Source organism: Oculina patagonica, chromosome 9 (assembly GCF_052425735.1).
Source record: "Oculina patagonica isolate OP01 chromosome 9, crgOcupat, whole genome shotgun sequence".
Taxonomy (NCBI): domain Eukaryota; kingdom Metazoa; phylum Cnidaria; class Anthozoa; order Scleractinia; family Oculinidae; genus Oculina; species Oculina patagonica.
The window spans coordinates 16,689,956-16,717,404 of NC_135766.1; the positions used below are offsets into that span (position 1 = coordinate 16,689,956).

General features: G+C 33.6%; 1 protein-coding gene across 2 annotated transcripts in view; it reads right to left on the bottom strand.

The window, feature by feature from the left end:
• The window catches only part of LOC144666958 (uncharacterized), a 32,447-nt gene extending 6,036 nt beyond the window's left edge, over positions 1-26,411 (bottom strand). The window contains exons 1-4 of one of the 2 annotated variants that reach the window (XM_078528408.1): positions 25,476-26,409; positions 22,402-22,749; positions 20,814-20,905; positions 19,530-20,220 (exon numbers count right to left, since the gene is read on the bottom strand). In XM_078528408.1, the coding sequence (XP_078384534.1) occupies positions 19,530-20,220; positions 20,814-20,905; positions 22,402-22,690 (1,072 nt within the window). In that variant the 5' untranslated portion in view covers positions 22,691-22,749; positions 25,476-26,409. Of the gene's footprint in view, positions 1-19,529; positions 20,221-20,813; positions 20,906-22,401; positions 22,750-25,475 lie in introns of both variants that reach the window. The other variant, XM_078528409.1, reaches the window with a different exon arrangement.
• Positions 26,412-27,449: the final 1,038 nt, after the last annotated feature.

The following is a 27,449-nucleotide window of genomic DNA, read 5'->3' on the forward strand; positions in this document are numbered from 1 at the left end:
GACAGCAGTAGTAATGTACTACACTCTGAGGCAAAAAATTTTTTGCCTTAGAGATTTAGTACATAACTACTATCAGCACTGGATTCCAAAAACTGAAGCCAAATCTGAAACCAAAACTGAAGCCAAATCTGAAAAACTAAATCTGAAAAACTAAATCTGAAGCCAAAGTGAAAAACCTAAACTGAAATCAAATCTCAGAATCAACCCTAGGTCAACCCAAGGTCAAAAAATGGAAACCAAACCTTGAAGCCAAATCTATAAACTAAACCTTGATTAAATGATAAAAATAATCTTTGATTATTTTTGACAATATTTAAAAAAATCTTCTTATACTCTTTTTCAAAATTTTGGATACAGTGCTTTTAAACAAGCCGAGTTTTTATGCTGTTGTTATTATCATGGTAAATCTCTTGTACTGAATATCTGTTGTGAATTATCTTCTAAAACGATTATGATTTTTGTTATTTTTGAATTCATTTTTTCTTTTTCAAGGTTGGATAATACACTGTTTAAATCATTGTAAATGTTACATATGTATTTACTTGTTTCATTTTCTTCATTTAATAATTTTGTTAATGGCTTGCAATGTCCATCTTGTTTTAGTTTTTTTTCTAAATATACTAAAGTGTCTAGATTTTCATATACCCAATCTCCGAGTTTTGATAATTCTTTTAATGTTACGATATACTTCAGTGTGTTTATTGCGTCATCAGACATATTTTTGAATGTATCTGCTTTGAAACATATTTTCTTTAAATTTTCCATGTTTATTTTCATGTTGGTCATTTATCTATATATATAGTGTATGTTTTTATTTTTATGCGTTTTTTCATGAATCTCTTATACTCTTTTTTTAAAAATCTTGCATCTTAGTGCGTTTAAAACAAACCTCGTTGACATAATGAAAATCAAAACCTAAGATTATAACCTAGGATAAACAGATGAGTTTGTCTTTAATATCCATAAGGATATGTTTCTATATAGTCGTCTGATATGTGCTTAATGGCTCGTTTGTCATATCCAAATTTATATACTTTTTCTTCATATCTGTTGACAATTTGTTTATTTTGCCTTGTAATTTTACTTTCATTTACTAATGTGAGCTCTTTTATTTCATCCTTTACAATTTTAATCATATTTGCGTGATTTAGTATCTGAGAATTTTCATGGTTTAGCCTGAAACCCTTAATAACACATTTTTGCTTATTATTACCATATATGAAACTATAATTCTTTGGTCCACCTGAAATGAATGTATTATTTATAGATTCACCGTCTAACTCATCTGTTAAATCACCTAACATGTCGCCTGTTTCTATTACCTTACTATTTTGAGATTCAATATATATGATGCTGTCAGTGTCAAAATATAACACCTGTTTATCTAAATAGTCTAGTTTTTCATATAACATTAGTCGAGCTGAGCTAGTTGTAAAGCATGCAATGTATATATTCGTATTATAGCTGTTATCAACGAACTGATTTTTGTAAGTGTAGCTCATTTGAACCATTTCTTCATTTATGAAATTCATGTTTAAATTATCTATTGTGTCGTCGAGAAGTACTTGATAAAATTCATTTATGTCAGTCACGTATTTACATTGATTCATGTTATTTCGTTGGCCAAATTTTCCCCAAAGTGAGTTTAAACACATTTTTGCAATTGCTCGTAAACCTGAATTTTCATGTAATTCACCTAATTCAATGTCTAAATTCTTTTTAACTTTATTTCTAAAAATCATCTCGTCATTGTTATTTTTAAAATTATATTTTGTTGATTCAAGTTTTAGCTTCATGAATTTTTTTATATAACCTTTGAATAGATCATCGGATGAGTTCTCAAAATGCCAAACCTCATATATTTTTATAATTTTATAGCCTTTTTCAATGGCCTTATTGACCTCATCTGTTGTCCATGTACCAATAAATGCTCGTTCATTTTCACTATGTTGGCATCTTTCTTGTTGTTTTGATTTAGCACATGATATACACAGAGGGAACATTAGCTTTTCAGCCTTTTCACATTTGATTCTCTGAGGTAGAACAGCATGGTATAATTCTCTTGGAGCTAAAATTTTACATTTTATGAATCCATACCATTTTGTATCGTATTTTTCTGGTGATATTATTTTTTTAGGATGACCAATGGGATATTTTTTGTAGAACTGAACCGTAGGATATAAGGAGCAAAAGTCAACGTATTTACCACATTCGCCTTCTTTGAATTTGTACAATAATTTGGTAGCATTTGTACGCCCCCCGTAGAAAGCATCTCTAGGGTTTAGTTGCCCAACCACTTCTCTATACCAATCATTTTTATAATATTTCTGAAAACTTTTATCCTTTTTTAATTTACATTCCCACATTTCAATAAGATTGTAACTAGCAGTTGTTATTTTGTTGTTTTTATCTTGTGTTTTATTATACAAAGTACCCATATCACTTTGATTCTTATTATTGATAACATCATGTTTGTAACAATCTGGACAACCATGCCAGAAACAACCTTGAAATTCATAAACAGTATTTGTTTCCTTACAAAAACCATCAACTTTTAATTTGTTATTGATGAGTTTTTCACCTCCTGCCAAAGCATGCTGGATCTTAATATTATTTTTCTTGCTTATGTAATCAAGCCATGCAATACTGACTGCACTATGGTTTTCTGTTTGAACAACATTATCAACCACAGCTATAGTATCTTTTGGCATGTAATTACCTCTGTAAATAGCCATGCACACCCCAGCAATTGTGATGTATTTTAATGGATCGATATTTTCTTGATTCATGAAATCGTGCCTGAATTTTAACATACATCTTCTTAATATATCAACATCTGACCTACAGTATTCAATTATTTCTTTTTTGAAATCGAAAACATAATTTTCATTAACACGCTCATTATACCATTGTAAAAATTTCTCTCTATCTTGTGTTTTCATTTGATTAAACCCATAATGTTTTTTTGCAGGCATATTACCAATATAGTTTTGATTACACAGTTTGTTAAAAAAATGTGGAAAGTAACCTTTTTTAAGCTGGCTTAAACCAAAAGTTTTAGGAAACGATGATAAGGGTTGCTGAATAAAATTTAAGCTGTCAATTATTTTGATTCTTAATTGTGGAATTTCCATCATCATAATTTTTGCACCATTGTAAATACAGTAAGGTTTAAAACCATTATCAATACACCATTTAAGAATAAAATGAGAATCGTACCCTTTGGAATTGTGAGCCAGAAGTGTGTATCCTTTATATTTTTCATTAAGAATACAATTACAAAAACTATTAATATCATTGAAGATTGATTCATTACCATTGAAATCATGACAGATAGCTAAATTGACTTCGTGTATTTCAGTGTTTTGTGTACATTCGAAATCAAAAAATAAATATTTTTCATTATACGTTTTACATGAGTAGCAATAATCTTTTTTGGGAATGTTTTTATTTAATTGGCATGGTTTTTTGCTATTTTTGATGCAATTTCCACCCATAACTTTTATCTTTTTCATGAAACATTCATGTTTGCTTTCACAATATTTATTACAATTATTACACATTTTGAAACCGCATTTATGTATTTTAATATATGGTTTTAGTATGATTTGATTGCATTTTAAACATTTTGCTACACTGCTACATACTGAATCATCACTATCTTTTTTCGATCGGTTACTAGTATGGTTTTTGAAGCAAGTATTACCATGAAAAACACGATTGCATTGATTACATGTAACGTCTTTACCATTACATTTATTTCCATCTGGAAAATATTTAAAACAAGATAGACATTTTTGGGGGCATTTGTGTTTATCACGTCTCGTATAAGCTTTTTTACAAGAATGGCAGTAATATGCTACATCTAAAAAGGCTGTCATTGATTTTATGACATCAAAATGATTCCGTGTTTTGTATAAATAAATTTTATCCGTTTTACCATTATTGGATGTATATATGATTTCATTGAACTGCTCAGAATCGATAATGTTAATCTCAATATCTAAATATGATGCAAAGCTATTTACATCTTCTAAAGAATTTCCATAATCATTAATTTCAACATTAGCATTATTATGAAGTTCTTTGGCTTGAATTTGTTGTAGTTTCCTACTTTTATTGAATCCATCTTTCAACTGAGTTGTGGTGTAATTCTCAGGGTGTAAATTAGCATAAGCTGTTACAATGGCTCTTGCTAAACATATTGTGTCATTATTTTTTATCGAGATAATACACTGTTTCCTATTCACAGTTTGTTTAGATAAATATAACCGACCTTTGCCTGCCGGTATTTTGACAGATTGAATGATTATTTTGCAATTTTCTAAATCTATTTCTTTATACTCCAACGTATTGATTACATCTGAAAGTTGATTTAACTTGAAATCAGAAACTTTTAACAATTTTGTTGAGATAGGATGATCTAATTCATCATTTGAAATTACCAATCTGAATCTATCATTACCTTTTAACTGCCTTTTCTTTATTGCCATTTCAACCATTTTTTCAAAGACACTGAAAACATCATTTTTATTATTTATGAAATTTTTACGTACATTTATTTTGAATTCATTGGTATAAGCATTGAATTTTTTATTCGCTGTATTTCCGATTTCAGTTATTTTGAATAGAGGTTGGTCATTCGATGTTGAATCAAAAATGCTGTCATCGAAATTAAATTCATTTGAGACCTTAGTTCTAGGCAATGGAACAGGCTTTTTACTTCTTGGCAATGGCACAGGGTTGTAATCGTCTCTAAATTCAAGAGGTGGTAATATTATATTGTCTTCGTAATCATCAATCATCTGTTTAACACTCTTACGAGTACGAGGAGTTGGGATTGGTTGCCTTGATTCGTATTTCCTAGGCTGGTTGGCTTTTAGTGATAAAATGAGTTTTATAAGGTCGGTTTTAGATAGCTTGTTGAGATCAGATTCGTTCATTTTACTATTAGTTGAGATATTTTTTTGTGTCATTTTTGTGTACTATATAAAATCACCAAACCTTTAAGTCCTTTATAGTAAAAATTATTTTTGAGATTTTTGGTGCGTTTAAAGATAACCAGAAATAATATATTTTTGGTCACCTCAGGCAACAGAAAACAGCAATTTATATATACTGTGCTATACAATATATAATTATATAATTTTTCTTTATATGTTATTCATCAGGTATAATATTGAACCGATTATCTTCTTGAATACCTTTAATGACAGCATTTTTAATGTGTTTTTTAGTTCTCATGTGACTCCATTTTCCTGCAAGGCAAGTGTGATATTCACAAATATCACAATACCAAGGCTTATTAAGCATGTATTTCGTTTTTGATCTAGTAATAGCTTCTAATCGGTCTTTTTCGGTTGTATAAATTTTGTTCCTTCCCATTTATTATATACTATATATATATAATTCTTTATATGTTTTTTATAATGCGTTTAAGTGATAGATATAAACAGATAATTATTTTCTTTATTAATATATATAGAATGACTGATATAACATTAAATATCAAACACCTACTAGAAGCTGATCAAAGCTCGAATGATATAGCCTTCATTAATAAAATGTATTGTATTCAGAGCATCCTTAAAACAAATATTTGTATTATTAAAATGCTATCTTCAGACCTGAATAGCAGATCTGAAATATCAAATGAAGACAAAAATCATGTACGTTTAAAGTGTATACCTGAAGACCAGAAAAGACGACGTGGAAGACCTCGTAAAAATCAACATTAAATAAATAATTATTCAGTTTACGGTTAGTTATAAATGATTAATGACTAAACCATTGACCGAAAAAACCTGCTGACGCGTCAGCAGGTATTTTAATCTGGTGTGATTTCTATTGACCAATCATATTTCAACAAATTTTACTCAAAAAGTTTACACAAAAGTTTACACAAAAGTTTACACAAAAGTTTACTCAAAAGTTTACTCAAAAAGTTTATTCTGAAATTTACTGCCAAACACAGCTGTGCCGTGAAGTTATGTGTGTTATATATATAATGGTTTGTAATTCTGAAATCCACGATGAATTAAAAAATTTAAAAGAACCTATATGCCCTTTCTGTGATCAACTATTGATAAAAGGTATCAAGGATGCTGAGCAATGCTGTAGTAAGCAGGATATAGAAAATATAAATGGTATGGATGTCTGTCTAAATTGCGGTTTGGTTAATAGTTATGATTATGTCAGTGAGTACATTGATTTTTATGAAAATATGCATAGAATACGGCGAGAATCGGTATATCATCGGAAGTATCACGTTGAGAATGTTTTAAACGATTTATGTATTAAAAATAGGGTACAATTGACTAGTGATCAAAGGAATCGAATTTATAAAGTGTTTGATATTATCGAATCCGGCGCTATTCCTGTTGTAAACAAAGGTAGAAAAAGACTTATATCAACCAAATTCATAATTAAACAGCTTTTTTTGATGATGAATCTACCTTGTGAATTTATCAAAATTAGCAAAAGCAAGAAAACGTTAGCCTATTATCGATTGTATTGGAATGAGATTTTGTCATTAAATTTTGGCGAAATAAATCGGATCATCCAATAAATTTCTTATCATATTTTCGTAGGTACTTGTCGATTATCGGACAGGTATCCGTCACATAATCGTCAATGTTCTTCATTGAAATTATGACGCTAGACGGATTGTAATCACCGCATCTCATCGTGTTTTTAATTGAGTTGAGTAAATGCTGGTAGCTCTGATATGCATATGTACTATTTTGAATTTTTAAATCGAGATTTTGATGATGCATCCAGCCTTGTATTAAAAGCGCTATTGTACTAATTGCAACCAAACTAACACCTCCTGTAGCAATACTTGATGAAATGGAGCCGGATGCAAAGAGAATAGACAATGAATTCCCTAATAATTTCCATTTTTTGAAACGTTTAACAGCCTGCTTATAAGCCCAACATTTTCGATGATATGTTTGATAATAAGCTTTCAATTCTATAATTTGTTCTTCAGTCAGTTCGCTTGATATATGGTTCCATGTAAATATGCATTTTCGATGTTTAGTCATATATATTAGTTATATATGATTTTTTTGCTTTATCATTTTGTTATTTTACCATTGCGCTTGTTCTTTATTGTGTAATACAGCTTCCTTATGTTTTGAATTAATCTATCAATAGAATCAATAATATTGCTAACCAATTTCACTGTTTTCATATAAGTGAATTAGATAAAATCGTTGGAGTTAGATAATTTATTCAAAGAATACATCGTATGTTTTATCTAAAAATTGAATTTTATGATAGATGGGCCCATTTATCGGGTATGTATTTTTACTAAAACCGATTCTTTGTATATAGTAACCTGAAGAAATTTGAAGGCTAGATGCATTCAGCGTATACCCCGAGAAAATTTTATCGAGACTAATGCCGTTATTACAAATACCTATTCTAAATTGATTACCTATTTTAGTATACCAGAGATTCAAATATTTACCTATATAACCATCTCTAATTTGCTCATAAGATACATCTAAATCATAATCGAGTGATAACTTATTAGACTCTACTTTCACCCATGGATAGGAAAAACTACTAACATTGTCGAAGTTAATTTTAATTCTTTCAGCGGATTTATAGTCATATTTAAATACCATATATATAGTCCAGTCATCGGATTCAGTGACATTTTCATTTAAATTAATTTCGAAACCACTCATAAAGCCCTTTTTTGGATCAAAATCTGATAACAATTTTGTGGGATTAAAGACAAGATTGCCATTTAATCCAGACACTACAGCACCGTTACTATCTGACATGATGAATTCAGATGGATCTGTTAGATCATAAAAATACTCGAAAATTTTATGGTAATAGCTGATGTTTCTTTTTTTATCCATTTTTAATTCAAGATCAGACTTCAAATTGTCCCGAAAATTTTTTAACTGTTCAAAATTAACAGCTTGGTCATTAGTAGTAGCTGGTTTAATACCATAAATAGCCTTTGTTTTCATATCAATCGATGCATTGAAAGCTATTCTATCATTTTCAACATAATATAGCTGATCGTATATCCTAGGATCAACGTTACTCTGATAACCTTTTATTCCATAAATCACGATATATGTTTGTAATTTTGGGACATATGCGTTCCCTGATTTCATCTTTAAAACGATATCAACATAGAGATAATTATTAGGATGTTGCTGATATTTATTAATTTGTGCTATTGTTCGACTATATCCATCATAAACTCGCGTAGTTGATTTGTCGATGTTGTCGATTGATGATACAATATCGATATCTAGACTATCATGATCTATTTCAGCTGGAAAAAATAGCTCGAAAACCATTGTGTATCGATTGATTGGTAAACTATATACATTGATACCTAATCTGCTTGAGTAGTATCCTTTATTGCTGTCAAGTACCAGCTTACTGTCTACAACTTTCGTATTGATCTTATGGTATGAATTCGGATGATGGATTAAACTGCCTAACTTTATATCATCTTCCTCGCTTAATTGATTGATACTATCGGCCATTATATGGGCAAACGTGTTTTCTTGGCCAACGGAAGTTATATGACTGCTATCAACATGATCAAGCATATATTTTTTGTTTACAGCGTCTGTATCATTGGTTGGGTTTTTTAGATGGGTTATATTATACCCACCCATATGGAGATTTGCCTGCATCATGTTACTACCGTGAATATCAAGCTTGCTTTGAATTTTTTGAGTCAAAACGCGTCCTACGACCTTCTTTAAAAAACTGTTATCAACGTACGATTTGTCTGCTTTGTTTTGAAGGCTTTGAGCTAAGACACCTCCTGATTTCTTCGTTAAATATGTATTATCAGCGTACGATTTGTCAGCCTTAGTAGCAAGTTTGGTATCAATTTCAGTCCTTACTTTGTTATCCTCAACACTAACATAGCCTACGTTTGGTACAGATCGATCGTTATATAAACTTGGATAATACACTTCGGTATTTTGCAATGAAAGGCCGGCACAATCAAACACTGTTTCATTTCTGTTCTTTTTAAGGAAGAATTGGTTAAGATATCGTTTATTTACGGCCGTCTCGAGATCCCTTGAATAATTTTTAATTGAATCATCAATCGCAACGTCATCAGGCGTTTTTAGCCCTATTACTCTCTTTTTATTCAAATTGAAATTACCTTCAGGCGTAACATCAAAGCCGACTCCTGGGTCACCCTTTTCACCTCGAGGGCCTTTAATTGGTGTAATATTAGTGTTATTTGATTGTAATAAACCGTTTGAGTAACTCATATTATATCAATCAGTTATATTATATTATATTTTTTCATTGAAATTCTTAGTTACGAATTTTCGTGGCTTATCAATATATAAAAAGCTAAATGGGTCTGCAGTTGCTTTGAGATAGTCGTTTTTACTGATTCCAAGTTCTCTGCAAATCATTCCTTGTTCATTATTAGATGGGAATTCGAAAATACAGTGATGAGTACAATTTAATCTGATTGTTTTATCGGTATTATAATAGCTTTGAGATAAATAAATGCAACTGCAATTTTTATTTCTTGAATTTGTAAAATAGTTGCGTATTTCGCTATCATTTTTTGATCCCGTATTGAGATAATCGTCAAAGATGACTAGTTTTTGGCCTTCATCTGATATTTTATCAAGCGGTATTATTTTATCATTACTTGCTTCAATAACAGAATAACCAGCCTCTTGTCTAATGGGTTCAAAGGTATTGAAAAGATGTTGATATTTCGATTGCTGAAGATTTTTCCCATAAAGATATATTTTATCATAAAACAAAAGCCGGTATATCATATCAAGTAAAAGGTTGGTTTTACCCCCACCCGAGGGAGAAGAAATCAACATCCGGAAACATTGATTTGGCATGAAATCGTATAGTTGTCTAAAGTTTGAGGCCATATCGTCTTCAGTGTCATAATTCGGTATTCTCATTATATTATATGGGTATATTATTTTCAGTTCAACAAGGTGTTAAACACGGTGTTCAACAAGGTGTTAAACGCTATGTTAAATGTTGATTTTTATATTCAATTTTCATTTTTTATGTAACGTAATAATATAAAATAAAATGAGTTTACTTAGATGGAAAGAGCTTGCAAAGAGTAAATCTGATTTGGGCGATAAAATCAATTATGTTAAAAATGCAATCACACAAAATAATATCGGTCAGCAGACAAGCCAAGAGTCATTTTCGAAGGTATTCAAACCAGTGACAAGTAAATTAGATGATGTAATTAAAAGTAATTTGCAGATAGCAAAAGTACCCAAAAATCGTGTCAAAAAGGGGATGAGAGGTGAAATGGAAGCTCCAGATTACTATCCTGAAGTTGATCCTTTTGAGGATATGGACGTAGATAATTTATTTGATGAGCCTGTAATGCCACAAAATGAAAAACAGATTGTACCGAAACCACCAACATATGAAGAATCTTTAAAAGATCTTTTAGAAGGAAATAAGGAGATTTATGTTGATCCCCAATATTTTCCTGAATATGAAGATGAATTACCTCCTGAATACGATGAGGATGAAATTGATTATGCTTTAGATGCTGATGATGAAGTAAGTGAAATACTAGAAGACGTTGGTATCGACGATTATGATGTAGTGCAAATGAAATTAGATCAGCCTGAAATGACACCAAAGAAAACCAAGAACTATCTTAATAAGATTTTAGAGAAAGCCAAATATAAACGGAGACAATTGAAAGGTTTCAAGGCGAATGTTACTAAAGAATATAATAGGGGAACTATATCTGAAGCGGAAAGACAGATTAAAAATAAGAGAATAAGCAATGCAAGAGTTGCATTAAATGACTACATCAATCATTACGAAAGTAAAGCCAAAACGATAAAAGGTTCTGGTATTCGAAAAAATCAGAAAGGTGGAAATGTTATATTTTTTAACGATGTAAAACAGCTTCTCAAAAAATTGGAATTGATCATCAGTTCAATAAACGCAGGAAACACATCAGTTAAAATGCGAAATATGGGAGTCGCTATATTAGACACACTTTTAAAAAGGTCTACTATAAATAAACAACAATATAAACAGATATATAATCTGTACTTTAAAGTCTAATTTATGTAACTGTATTATATATATGGATCGTGAGTTAGTATTATCATCATATAGTGTTAAAAATCAAGGGAATAACACTCCTCAAAATTTTACAACTAAATTCAACAGGCCTATAACATTGGATAGCAATTACCAATATATGATAGGTCTCAATCGTATTATTAACATGTCATTTACATGGTTTAATGTAAATCCCTCATATGGTAATCAGCTGATTAAATATAGTTCAGATAATGGGAATAAATTTGAAGACATAACTTTCCCTGCAGGTGTTTGGAATTATTCTGAATTTGATGAATATATTAAAGAGATTACTAAGACGGGGGATGATGATAACCCTATATATCCCATCTCTATTGATTTTGATTCAACAACATTCCGAGTCACAATCACTTTATCTCAAAATTATCAACTTGATTTGACGCATAGCAATTTCAACGACCTTATAGGGTTTGATAAAAAGGTATTAAAGGATGCGGTTAATATTGGTCCAAGAGTCCCAAATCTAAGCCAAGATACCGATATATTAAATGTACATTGCGATCTAGTCAATACTTCTTTAGTCGATGGCGAAGAGTCGGATATCATTTATACTTTTTCGACCAGCGTACTACAGCCGAGTTATTCGTTTACAATCGAGCCTCGTAGGGTCACATATAACCCGGTTAATAAGCAACAGATAAGTAGCATTCGAATATACATCACAGATGGGAAGAGACGGTTAATTAACCTGAATGGAGCGGATACGTCTTTTTCATTAATTTTGAAAAGGATAGAATAATATAACATAATAGTATATAATGAAACCATATGAATTCAAGAGGTTTTACCATCCAAAATTTGGTAAATTTGTATATAAGCACAAAGGGTCAGGGATTATCGTTGATAACATTTTCAAACCGATGATGAGTGTTATGTCGTCTGTTGTTAAAAAAATTGTCAAGCCCTTAGGTAAGAAGGCAATAAAATCAGGTATTTCTCATGCAGGTGATAAACTGGGTAAAAGGGCATCAGAAAAAGCCGGAGACCTTATAATGGAAAGGCTAAGGAATATGAGGAAGGGAAATGCTGGGCAAAAGTCACTATCCCCAATCTTACAGAAAGTAAATGCCTCACCTGTCAGACACCAACAGAAAAATGAAAGTACTGATATGATCATTAATAGATTAATATCAGGATCAGGTGTAAAAAGAAGGCGTTGAGTAAAATGAATAAAATGATTAAAAAAATTGGTACATAATTGCAAAATTATGTAACATAATAATATATGTCTTTTAGAACAAGCGAATACTTACAGAGATATGAGTTGGTTCGATTTCAACTCGATGATGTAATTCGAGTCCCAGCTAACGGTCAGCACCAACTTAAAAACGGCTATAAGTTCACGATTAACGATAGAAGTTCATTCTACGATTGGTATAATGCGTATTTCGAGGTGCAATTTCAGGTGCAAATGTTAGCTGATGGAGCAACCACGGGGGCGAATCGTATCACAGTTATTAATGGAGCACATTCATTGATTGCCCACATGATGATTAAATCAGCAGGAAAAATCGTTTATGATACCGATAATCTCCATAAAGTTACTTTCGTTAAGAATCTCCTCGAATATAGTGACGATTTTAGTCGTTCAGTAGCAAAAAATAGTCTTTGGTATCTAGATACCGACCATAGGATAGCAAATGCTAATCAGAATGCAGGGTTTGAGGCTAGGCGACTTTTGACGACAGGTCTCAATGATGTCAATGTTGTTATACCTCTAAATCGTTACAGTTTCTTTGAAGAGCTGGAAGGTCGAATGTTACTCCCAATGCAACTCCAATTCAATATACAGTTACAGAATGACGCCGAATTACTTAAAAAGGCCGATGATGTAGCTGATGGACGAGTGGTCCTTAATAGATTCCTTCTATGGGTCCCAAAATTGACTCCAAAGGACAGCCTATATGATAAGTTTGTTAGTTCCTTCTTGGTAAAGAACACTTGGACGTATATGCGCGAAATGTATGAGGTTTCCGCACCAACGAATAGCAGTGGATTCTTCCAGATCTCATCCAGTATTGATAATGTTAAGGCTATCTTTGTATATCTACAACGAGCTAAATCAAACAATGCAGATGAAAATCCCTATGAATTTGATACCTTCAATATCAATCTTGACCGTGGGAATGGTAGTTATTTGACAACATGCCGATTGGAATACGGCAACGGAGTGTTTTATCCTGAGACCGAATATGATAGTGAGTCCAAAGTTAGGATCTTCAATGATTTGATGTCTTATGGTATGAGAAAGAATGATTACAACAGCGGTACACAACTCAACTTGTCAAATTACAACTCTCTCTATTCTATTATCTTTTTTGATTTATCATATCAAGCAGAGCGAGTAACTAGAGACCCAAAGCAGTTGATCTTCAGATATAAACTAAACGCTAATAGTGCGGGAGATAGTCCTTTCAACGTCCATGCCATCGTTCTTTATGATGAGACAATCGTCATTGACAAGGTGGGGAATGAGCTGGTTATTGTATAAATCAATCAATTGAATATTATGTATAAACCATTCTATTTTGTATACGTTTTATAAACAAGAAATTATATAACATATAATATATATACAAGTAATGACAACTTATCACTCTCATAAAGTGAATCTGTCAGAAGGACAGCGAAGGAAGCTTTTGACTGCTTATAGAAATAAAAGTGAGATCACTATTCGCTTAAGCAATTCAGATATGACTGGCAATGACAGTTTAATGCTAACTCAACGACAAATCAAAAAATTGAATAAGGCTAAGAAGTTAGGTGTTGGATCTGATTTAAACATCTCGAAGACACAAATTCGAAAGGTCATTAGGGTCGGTCATGGGGCACCGCGAATTGGTTTTCCAATGATTGGAATTAGTGCTCCAAAAACGAAAACAAGATCAAGAAGGTCAACAACTAACAAATCAACAACTGATAACACAACAAAGAAGGATGGGGGAAATATCAGACTACCAAGTAAGAAAGATGTATTAGCTTACACACCGACACCATTCATTGGTTCTTGGGATGAATATGATAAATTTCTCAGAACAGGTGGATTGTTGCTTCCAAAAAAAAAGATCTTAAAACCGAAAAGAAAGTAAGAAAGCCAACATTCCATAAGAATATACCAATGAGTAATTTTGATTTAATAAACTGGTGTTTATATTTGAATATACCGATAAAAGATGTACTAATGAGAGACGAGACTGTGCCACATAATCACAAATTAGGAATATTCATTTACAATCTCCAACCGTCATATCTGAGTGGTAGTCATTGGGTTGCTACGTATGTCAAAGATAAGGCAATCAATTATTTTGATAGTTTTGGTATGCCCCCATTTCAAGCCATAGTAGATCACGCAAAAAAGAAGAATTTAACATTGTTACATCAAAACAATCAGATCCAGAGCATAAAGACTACCACCTGCGGATACTTTTGTCTATACTTTCTCAACGAAATGAATAAGGGGAATTCGTATTATAATTTATTGGAAGTGTTTGACATATATGACACAATGAAGAATGAGAAATTCATTCAACATTATTTCAGAAATATATAACTCATATATATACAATGACTAAATCTTATTGTTTACGTGAAAAAATACAAACTAATTCAGTTCCTAGTTCTGAAAAATATGTGAGAACAAAAAACAATCGTTTAATGCTCAAATCGAAATGCGCTTCTTGTGGTATCACTAAAACTCGTTTTGTGAGTGAGAAAAAGGGGCGAGGAGTTGGTGAAACGATTAACAAAAAGGTCGGTCAAAAGGTTCCCGGTTTCCAACAGGCTCAAGACTTAGCATCGGCTATCATGGCAGTTACCGGAGGTGATAAAGATCTATTTAAAAAATATTGGCGCGGTGACTTTGCTAAAGGTATATTTAATAAAAAAAGCGGGATTCAGACATCTAATTTTTGGAAGCCCGCTGGAGCATATACAAATGAAAAATTTAATCCATCATGTAATTACACAGAATATAAAAATGGCAAATGGGTTAATCATTATTGTGATTAATATCTAACATATAATATATATGTGCCTGTCATACTGCGTTTCATGTAATAAAAAAACAAATTCAATCAATACTAAAAAAGTAAAAGCAAAGAATGGCCGACTTATGGAAAAATCAATTTGCTCAATCTGTAAAAACAAAAAGAGTAAATTCATCAAAGGTGAAGGTATCGATATCCATAAAGCTATTTTAAAAGTAGCACCAAAAAAGGGTTTTGTAATGCCTGGTCATCGGTATACAGGACCTGGTAATCCTTTAGAGAAACAGGTAAAGTGGGATCAAAAAACAGGTAAAATACTGGAGATATATGAAAAACCAACAGGAAAAACAGATGCCGTCAGCATGCAACATGATGTAGATTACAGCGTATGTGCAAATAAATCCTCAAAAGATCAAGTAAAGTGCAAAAATGAAGCAGACAAGAAAATGGTTAAATCCTTAGACGCAATACCATGGAAAGACAGGCAATGGGGACATGCTTTGGCTCGAAATATAATAGCTGGTAAATCGAAAGTAGGTATGGGTATAAAAAAAAAGAAGTCAAAAAACGTAAAAAGCCGTCGGGTGAAGAAAACTGGCAAGAAAAATTATCTGATGAATTACACACGCAAATAAAGAGGAACTTTACTCGACGGCGTGTTATTGTGAATCATATTGACGAAATATGGTGTTCGGATTTGGTCGAAATGCAACAGTTTAGTAAATGGAACAAGGGATATAGATATCTTCTCATGGTACTGGATGTTTTCAGTAAATATGGTTGGATAGTGCCTCTAAAAGACAAAAAAGGTGAAACTGTAACTCAAGCATTCAAAACCATATTCAAAGAGGGACGTAAACCTCAATATCTTTGGACTGATAAAGGGAAAGAGTATTACAATAAAAATATGAAGGAGCTTTTGGAAAAGAATGGTATAACACTATACTCAACCGAAAATGAAGAGAAAAGTAGCGTATGCGAACGATGGAATAGAACAATTAAAACCCGAATGTGGAAACAATTCACTGCTCAAGGTAATACGACGTACCTCGATATGCTACCCAAGCTGTTAAAACAGTATAATAATACCAAACACTCAAGCATTAAAATGACACCTGTAGAAGCCTCGAGGAAAAAGAATGAAGGCTTAGTATATTTCAATTTATACGGTGATATGGAAACATCAAAACCGAAACCGAAATTCAAAATAGGTGATAAGGTTCGAATATCGAAATATAAAAGAAATATTTTCGATAAAGGGTACACCCCAAACTGGACCGAAGAAATTTTTACAATCGATAAGATACAATACACTAATCCTATTACTTTCAAATTGAAAGATCTCAATAATGAAGACATACAAGGAAGTTTTTATGAGCCTGAAATGTTGAAAGCAAAACAAGAAGTATTTCGTATTGATAAAGTGATCCGTAGAGATTATAAAAAGAAACAAGCTTTAGTTAAGTGGAAAGGATACAGTGATGACTTCAACAGTTGGATTCCAATCAAGGATTTGAAAGATATATAAACAATTTTTAATTTTATTTATGGAGTATATGTTAAGAGTGCCTTAAAATCAATTATCAAGTATTACACATGCAAATAAAAATATTAAGTATAATATTTTTATAAATCAGTATTTGATTACAAAAAATATTTTAGGACATACATTCATTTTAAAAAAACATTGAATTTATCAACAACTAATTTTTCATCCAATTGGTCTTCATTATAAAAAAAGGTATCAATATTTATAATACTACAGCCGTTATCAAAAAGCATTTCGACAATATCTAAATTAAACAAATTTGATATTACGTAATTAGTATCTTTATAATTATCAAAATATGCTTCAATATAATCAGCCCATGGGTTAGCACCACCATCCATAACAACTACACTCTTTGGCTGATTAAATACCATGTGCTTGAAATTAAATTCATCTTCTAAGATTTTAGCAATTATTTTAATATCATTCGATCTATCATTTTTATCCGAGGTTAAACCAATTATAAATCTTTTATCATTCATATATATATATATTACAAAGAGATTTTATTTTTATATGGTTTTATGCGTTTTTTCCTTAAGGGCGATATCAAAGAACACATATAATGATTTTAAATTATATTTTAAATTAGTATGAATATTACTGATATAACTTTTAGTAAAAAACGCATAAAACCATATAAAAATTTCTAAAGTATATATATATATATAAATGGTTGAAGTCCGGAGATATTTTACTGAAAAGGACAAAATGGATGCAAAAAGAAGATCGAAAAGAGTATATGCTTCTAAAAAGGAATGGTTTTGTGTCATTTGTAATAATTATAACTATAAACTAGCCGGTAAATGGAGACATCTTTTAACACAAAAGCATATTAATAACAGCATCATTTACAACAAAAAATCAGATTAAATGCACTTTATAAATGATATAAAAAATAATGTATAATAAATATTATAATGACATCAAATTACATCAAAAAAAAATTTGTTGATATGATGAATATTATAGAAAAACATTGCATTAAGGACAATATACATTTCTTACAATTAAGTGAAAAGGAACAATCAGAAAGATTAGCTAACATTTGTACTGATCTCGGTATTATATCAAATATGATCCTACATAAAAACATGTTCAAAAATCTGATAAAAATACAAAAATATTATATTGAAAATATAATATAAGACGTTCAGTTTAAAAGCACTGTATATAAAATTTTGAAAAAGAGTATAAGAGATTTTGAAATAAATTTCAAAAACATCATAAAACTCGGCTTCGCTTGGTTTTCCAGATTGATATTTCAGTTATGATTTCAAGGCTTGTTTAAAAGCACTGTATCCAAAATTTTGAAAAAGAGTATAAGAAGATTTTTTTAAATATTGTCAAAAATAATCAAAGATTATTTTTATCATTTAATCAAGGTTTAGTTTATAGATTTGGCTTCAAGGTTTGGTTTCCATTTTTTGACCTTGGGTTGACCTAGGGTTGATTCTGAGATTTGATTTCAGTTTAGGTTTTTCACTTTGGCTTCAGATTTAGTTTTTCAGATTTAGTTTTTCAGATTTGGCTTCAGTTTTGGTTTCAGATTTGGCTTCAGTTTTTGGAATCCAGTGCTGATAGTAGTTATGTACTAAATCTCTAAGGCAAAAAATTTTTTGCCTCAGAGTGTAGTACATTACTACTGACAGCTATCAATATCAAATAATTAATGGCAAGAAAATTAAAATATTGAAACCAAACGTTTTCAGCTGTTTGCCATCATCAGGGTTGTTTGCCATTGTCAGGGTTGATGATGGCAAACAGCAGAAAACGTTTGGTTTCAATATTTTAATTTTATAATAAATTATTTTTAACCTTCTTTTGCTTTGTAAATTGCATAATATATATTAATCTTGTAATGTTAACGTTAAATCACAGATTAGCAATAATTATCATCAATGAACAACAAGGCTCATGTGACAGGGCTCGAGACTAACTCTTTTGCTAACTAGCCAAGTGGCTAGTGACAGCTTTGATTTCACTAGCCAAAACTGATTTTCTACAAGCCACAATTTTTAAGCATAGTTCTTCTTTAAAAGGGGGGGGGGGGGGAGGGTGAGAACAATGTGCTATATTGTTTGAACCTTGAGCCGTAAAATGTTCCTTAACCCCTGCCTCGTAAATATGGAGGATGGGTGCCTGGGATACCCGGGGAGGGCCTCCACTGAGGTCAGCCGGCCCTCCCCAGATAGAATAAAGCTGCCAAGGCTGGCAATCCCAACAAAACAGCCATGAGCCCCCACACACAGACACCCGTCACACTGATTAAATCAGTGGAAAAATGAATAACTAATAACAAGAAGCAGGGAAGGGAGGGAGGGAGGGGAAAAAAACTCGCAAAACATCCCTGAAAACCCTCCATGGAACGAAGACCTGACACAAGCTGTAATGTCCGAGAATGCAAAGCACTGGGCCTGACAAGAGCTAGTAACCGCTGACCACCGGGACAGCTGACTACCCACTCGTTGTGGTTAACTTGGTTAAATTGCTTAATATTTAACTTTGTAAAATCGCATTTAACCTCATTTAAATCTTCATGTTTTTTTTCTTACAAAATTGGGCTTTGTTTTTCACTATAAAAATTGTACATGTACATGAGTTTTTGTCAACTAGATTGTTTAAAGCTTCACATTCTATAATGTCAACAGTTTACTTAGTTATATTCTCTGAGAGACGATTTTAATAAATGTGGTTTCTTGCCAATGCCTGATTTTTTCACTAACCATTTTGGCTAGTGAAAGGCCAAAACCTACTAGCCAAAACTGCATTTTTACTAGCCTTTGGCTAGTTGGCTACCGTTAGTCTCGAGCCCTGTGTGACAACTCTACATTTGAAGTACTGTGGAAAGTGACAGCTGCACTTACCAGTAGATACATTGATGATACTGTCTGGGGTAAAGGTCCACAAGTCGTCCTTATCACCCTTTGCTTCACTGACTTTGTCTTCTTTTGTGTTGCTAGCATCAGCAAACCTGTCCCACTTGTTTTTGTTCAATGCAGGAGAAAGCCCTCCATCTGTGTCATCAAAGCTTTCCCATCCTTGCAGCGTTGGTGAATGTGGTTTTCTTTTATCAAATTTCTCACATTCATCTAGATTATTAATATTGCTGAAGTTAGTTGCTCGTTTCAGATTTCCAAGTCCACGAGACTCTTTTTCGGCTAATGTTGGAACATCATAGTCCGACAGGCTTGCATGCCCTGCCAAGATTGCACCAAAATCATCAAAATAAGAGGTTCCACGCGTCGTCAAGTCACTGAGGTGTCTACGAGGCTGCTTCCTGACACGCCTCACAGGCATGTCGTCCACATATCCCGACTCAACTAAGCCATAATCAGAATGCTCTAAAGGATCATTGTAGCCTGAGATGTCTCCAACAGCTCCGAGCACATGCAGATCTGACTCCTGCTCTCTGGCTAAAGCACAGTCTAGCTCTAGAGCGAGACGGTCCCTCTCTGCGTGCACTGATGTAATCGTTGCCTCAGAATCAACCAACTGCCACTCTAAGCTTGATATGTATTTATTCTTCTCCAGTAATGTTAACTGAAGGGCATCCACCTGTCAACAAGAGAAAAAAAATCATTATGTACTTTTTTTATAATTTATTTATATAATAATAATTATTTTCTATGTCACCTACATGTACATCACACTGTAATTTTTATTGTAGCCAATTTGTTTTTGACTAAGCTTACAGTTTTTATGTCTGTATTTGTCTTGCCTCCATAGAAGTCTTTGAGAATTGGTTAATTTTAAGTAATAATGTAGTTTGTATCACCATCTACCTCAAATCTATGTGTTAACCCTGGTAAAATTTCATTTTTTTAAATTATAAAATGTTACCATAATTCGGACTTTTTTGTATCTCCTGAAGAGTAGAAAATGATAAAATAAGTAGAAAATACCTAATTTTTGTACATAATTTTCTTGGTTTATGTTGAATAGATTTGTGGGCAAATTATAGATGATAATTGTTATGCTCTGATACAATTTAGATTGGACCTTAAAAATTCTACTCCTTATAGCCAAAGCAAGTTAGCTGTTGGTATAAATGTACATGTAGGAAGAATACACTGACAGGCAGATGGAGGAAAGCCTATGGCTGCACATTTGCAGTGGAGTTGTTTTTTAACAGTTCTGGGTACTCTTACCCTTGATTCAGCTTCTAATTTTTTATGATAGACTTCTTCAGAATCAAAGATCTCCTTCAATAAGCCTGTTGAAGTACTCAAATCGGAGGCACCTAAAATTAAAAGTTAACATGATTAGCGACATCAGCACATGTTGTGCACAACATGCTACTAAACATAGACACATTCACCAAACAAGCTTAGTTTAGTTTGCATCAATTAACATTAATTTAAATCCTTATTAAAAAGTACATTTAAGGGGCCAAAAGAAAACAATTGAAACCAAAAAAAATTTACAAAATTAATGATTCTCCATCAATTTTGAAGAAAAACAATTAAACTGAACATGAGATATCAGATGGGCAATTGCCAAGAAAAAAGAAACTGGTTAAGAAAAAGATTTAAAAAGTTCACAACAGGCCAAAGTGTTGCATACTGTGGGAGCTTATCACAGATTCTGTTTTAGGTAACTAGGAATATTTTTACTCCTCCCATCTCACAGGGTTACACCCTACTAGTTTCCAGTACCCATTGATACAACTAAGTAGCAAGAGGCATTTAAGTGACAGTAAAGTGTCTTGCCCAAGAACACAAAATGATCACCCCGGCAAGGGCTTGAACCCAGACTGGTTGACTCAGAGTCCAGTGCAAACGATTAGGCCATTTTGATTCCCCCCTACCCAAAAGGGCAGTGCTTGTATGAGCTGGGCACTCGAGATTACTTACATAATAGCATTTGGCAGTTATTCTTAGAGCATAGCTCTCCCCCCCCCCCCCCCTTACACACACACACATACAAGAATAATACCATCTGAATAATACGAGAAAAATACCAAGTACAGTCAACTCTCACTATTAATAATGGACACCTGTGGGACCACAATTTAGTGTCCGCAATAGAGAAAGTCCATAGAAGCGAGGTGTCTGCAAGGTGTCTGCAAGGTGGGAGTTGACTGTAATGGTGGTTTAAAGTTAAGTTTTGAATAGCCACCAAAATGTGTACAGACTAGGCAAAACTGTCAAGCCTTCATTGTACAATGACCTGTAGCACAATCAGGGACAAGACATTTTACACAAGACATGTCAGGAGAAAGGAAATAACTTGTAGACATCACGCGATTTGCTATTTAGGAAAAAACAGGTCAAATACCTCTCAGAGCAAAACATGCCCAGTGATTCTTAAAACAATAACTTACAGGTCACAACCATTGGGGGAGCAGGGGTGGCGCAGTGGTGAGAGCGCTCGCTTCCCACCAATGTGGCCCGGGTTCGATTCCCGGACCCGGCGTCATATGTGGATTGAGTTTGTTGTTGGTTCTCGTCTTTGCTCCGAGGGTTTTTCTCCGGGTTCTCCGGTTTTCCTCCCTCCACAAAAACCAACACTTCTAAATTCCAATTCGATCAGGGATTCAGGGCCACAATGAAAACTACTGGGACACCAGTAATTGTGTTACCCTTCAAAAGTCGGTTTTTTTTTTTTTATACCCCTAGCCCTAGAAAACAATAGAGGGGGTGTTTACAATTGGTTATTGATAATAGAGATCCCAGAGAGCTACTGGCTTACTGAAAAAACATGACATTTTACACATCAATTTTTGTAATACTGTACCTTTGTGAGATGTGTTCTGAGAAGAAAGCAATTGTAAATTTAATTTCCTAAGATTATTAATGTCATCTTGGAGTTGCCCTTTCATGGCATGACATTCCTTTTCTTTATCAATTAACATCTGATCCACTTTAGCCTTTTCTGTGGATAGCTTTTCACAATGTATTTGCAGCTGGTCAATTTGTGCTCGCAGACCTTCAATTGATTCAAGTATTTCTTCCAGAGCTTCTTCTCCAAATAAGTCAAGCTCCCGAGGGGTAGCAGCTGAAATCTCTTGAGTAGATGACTCCATGATGCTTTATTCTGCACTGAGCTCATTACATTGTCAAGTTTGAATTTCTAAAGGATTTCCTGTGAGATGCAAGAATTAACAAACTTTATTTTCATCAATCATAATATATGTTTTTGTATGTGATAAATAAAAACTGCAAAAACCTAAGATAAACAATTGTTTTTATCATTTAAACATACACAACAACATGCTTATAAAATACTATCAACGGAATGGCGACGCTAACTGGGAGCAGACCAGAGTGGAAGCTAACCACAAGCAAACTGGAGTGAAAGATAACCCCAAGCAAACTGGGGTGAGGCTCACCGCACGCAAACTAGTGACATTCTGTCATTTCGCCATTTTTTCGACGTTTTTGCTTGTTTACAAGCAAAAATGGTAGAATAGGGGTTAGTAGACAAAATTTGGATCCACATATTTGTAAACTCTCAAGGGACTTTTTTAATTTCTCAAGGGACTGTTTTAATTTCTCAAGGGATTACTTTCCGCTGTGGGTGATCACTTGCGAGTGACATGTCAGCTTTCTTATCTCAACGCACGTGTGTCTGAAAGGCGATCTATAAAAAGCGTCGCACAAACAATGGATTGCGTAACTAAAACACGAATAAATAATCACTAGCACTTACATCGCGTTGAGAGCAATGTTGCATGAATCGGCTTTACAACATGCGATAGTATCTACGCAGTTCGAGTGGAATTTCAGTCAAAGACAGCAAAATTCTTTCGTATTTCATCTTCAAATATAATTCGAAAGCATTCACTGTATATGTGGCTTTTGTTTAATCCTGGGTCTTGATATCCGACCCTCGCCGAGCCTAGACAAAACGCAGCTTGAGTGTAACGATTTGTTTACGCAATGTTTTCTCCGACAGTAGTCGGAAATATCCGTATTTTTTTTTCGTGCTTTTTCATGGAGCAATCGTAACGATACGGCCTTGAACACATTGAACGGCGGTCTACCTATAACAATTCAAATATAGCGTCGCAAAAACAAAGCGTCGAACGCATATTTTGCTGTTTCATTTGCTAATTTCGCTGCCGTAATCGACTGCCTCGAAAGGTCCTTGCAGTTTTAAAGTATAGAATTGTCAGATCTCGCTGAAATTTGCACTGTTTATTTGTGTAATGTTAAGGAATATGTGTATAAATACCCGGCGCGAACGAGCCATTTTTGACAAAATTATATGGCTACATTTCCTCCGCGAAGATAGGAAATTGTTAAATTAAACTACAAAGAAACTGTAATGATAAGTTCGAAGAACAATGCACAGGATAAACCTTCGACTCATACTTCATGCAAAAACGTCGATATCTCGAAGAGACTTTGATTCCAAATAGGGTCACTCTATTAAAGGGGTTACATTGTTTCATATCCATGATTTTAGAAAGGCTTAAGATTTGAGATTAAGACACCGTCCTCTCCCCTCTTGTCTTTACCAGATTGGACTCTCTGGTAACAAGTCTGATTTGAAACGTTCTGGTAAAGTTTCGATTAAGACCAAACCATGACCCAAACTGCTAAGATACAGCAAAAAATGAACTTAGAATGGAGAAGGAAGACAATCCATTCCATTACTGTAGAGGATGTAGAAGCATGCGAGGAAAACTTGAAGCAACTGCAGTATTTACCCACACTATGAAAAATAACAGTCACTGTGACATTTCCTCGAAAACAATATGCAGCATTAAAACATGACTACTCCCCCCCCCCCCCCCCCCCCCCCCCCCCCCAATTGAAAGGCCTCACAGGTGTATATGGGCATAAAAAAGATTACAGACTAAATTAACAGTCCTATTACCATTTGAAATCCAATTGTCTCCGTCCTCCTTCCATAGCTTATAATTATAAGCTTAAGTAGAGGACTAACACCCCTATACTGGCATAGTATTCATTAATTAACTTGTCTTGATGTTGGTTTCTGATTTTATTAATCAGATTTTAACAAGATAAGAGGTTCACATTTCAACTGGAAAAATAAATCGAGAAATAAGATTAAACCTGAAGACGGAGCATGAATTGTGCTTAAACGCGTTTTGGATGTCATATCCGGAATTATTGACAAATTTTATAATAAGTTGCAGACGAAAGTATTTTAAATTTCAAGTCATGCAACATATCGTAGTCATAGAAAAGATTTTTAATCGATGCATTCTTCATTAAACTGTAGGACCACATTTTTTCACTATTTAATAAATGGCAGCGATTCTAAAAGTGTTTATCAGCGGCGTGCAATAACCATGTACTGTAATTCGATAAAATTTTAAAAGCTTGAAACCACTACTTAGGATAATGGCGAGGCTTGCTTTCAGCCGTTTGACATTTAGTTTGATGAACGCAGGGCATTTGACTATATTACAGTTGTAAAGTGAACGAAATACGACGAATACAGGCTACATTTAGCGCTTGTAACGAAATTTATCGACGGCGTAATTGCTTGAAACTCGTTTCTTATTTTTTGTCAACACCGACGAGAGAAAATAAATAAGTTCTTAGTCTTTATCTTCCAATTGCACGAGCCCCTGTGCTATAAAATCAAAAATAAACATCGAAGCGCCGTGGGGCCGCCATTTTCTAATATTGCGTAGTATCTCAGTGTTACTTCAGGGGTAACTTGTAAGCCTTTTCCAAGTTCTTACAGTCAGGTTGGAAAGGCGAAGCGTATTAGCTTACAAAAGAGAAAAGAAAACGAGGTTTATATGTCACAAGGTAAATTACATCGTTCGATTTCTGACACAGACTTGAATAATGTTTACTTTCGCTTCGCTTGAGTAAAGAATATCTTACCTTGGCGAAACAAGAATAACCGAAAAAACGCCATTAGATATCGTCTCCTGTTACCACAATAAAGGAAATTTAATGCTTTTTAGCTTCCTTCCGTGCAGCCGTTCCAGAAAAGCGTTCTTATGATGTCGAAAGTCACATGTCGAGCCCAGTTTATATTGAGCTCTGCGCGCGCGTGCGTAACACCCTAGAGTGTTTGTTGTTCTTCGCAGCCTGTGGTATTGTGATAAATTGTGCGTTTATTGTTCTTAACTACAAAGATTGACAATGAATCAGTCGCTAATGAAACCGATAGCTGCACCTGGAAAGGTCTGTGTTTGTAAATTTTAAAATTATCCAGCTCGCCTGAAGAACTGACTGTTAATGTAATTTTTAACAGGGTGGGGCGCTCGTCCCAAATGCGACATCGGGAAAATTAAGAATATTGTCTTTTTTTAAGAAGGTCAAGAAGGTTTATTGAAACATTATCATCTAAGCGAGAAATTTGACTTGAATTACAAGTAAATTGCAGAATACCCCGGCACCACTTTAACTGTTGAAAGGCATTTCTAACAAAAGTCTGAAGCTAATACATGGCGACATTTATTACTAATTAAAAAGGTTTTCTTTTAGTTTACTTTGATTTAACTTGATGTGGATTAACTTCCTTGAGTATACTGTGAATACAAGAATACGCACAAGTTTTATGATAATAAATATTCATACATGATACAAGTCTGACTTGCGCTACAGGGGGGCATTCCGTGGCGGTCACTCTCAACCAACCCAAGGCTATTTTTGCGACATGTCGACATCCATTCTCCGCCTCTGGAAACGAGAATGGTCGCCATCGATCGTCTCTTTTTGGCACGACTCTTTGTGCGGCGGGAAACGTTGCCAGCTTATTAGTGATGCCGTCTAGATAATTACATAGTTTTAAAGCCTTAATTTTCTCGTGGTTTCACCCTGGCCTCTTTAAATAAAGTTTGTTTTGATTTATACGAGACAGAAACTGTCTACTGAACGGAATATAGGCAAGCAATGCGTGCAAAAATTAAGTTTTGTGGTGATAAAATTAGTGTACTAAATCAAAGTCTCTTCGAGATATGGACGTTTTTGCATGAAATATGAGTCGAAGGTTTATCCTGTGCATTGTTCTTCGAACTTATCATTACAGTTTCTTTGTAGTTTAGTTGAACAATTTCCTATCTTCGCGGGGGAAATGCAGCCATATAATTTTGTCAAAAATGGCTCGTCCGCGCCGGGTATTTATACACATATTCCTTAACATTACACAAATAAACAGTGCAAATTTCACCGAGATCTGACAATTCTATACTTGCAAGGACCTTTCGAGGCAGTCGATTACGGCAGCGAAATTAGCAAATGAAACAGCAAAATATGCGTTCCACGCTTTGTTTTTGCGACGCCATATTTGAATTGTTATAGCCGGGTAGATACGATCGCATGTTGTAAAGCCGATTCATGCAACATTGCTGTCAACGCGAAATCTCGTCCCTAACGACCTAGGCTGATGACGAATTTTTAACCGCACCTAAGCTAAAAGAAGCCCCCATCTCTTGCATTTGTTTTAACTTCAATAATATCTTTGAAAAGAGCGAGTTTTTTGGTATGGTTTATTTTTGACGTTTGTAATTTTTAAACGATGTAAGTGCCAGTGATTATTTATTCGTGTTTTAGTTACGAAATCCATTGTTTGTGCGACGCTTTTTATAGATCGCCTTTCAGACATATGTGCGTTGAGATAAGAAAGCTTACATGTCACTTTTAAAATTGTTATATAACGTTTGTAAATGTGACAAGTCACGTTTTTCCCACGAGATCGCAAGTGATCACCCACAGCGGAAATTAATCCCTTGAGAAATTAAAACAGTCCCTTGAGAAATAAAAAAAGTCCCTTGAGAGTTTACAAATATGTGGTTCCAAATTTTGTTCACATAACCCCTATTCTACGTTTTTAGCTTGTAAACAAGCAAA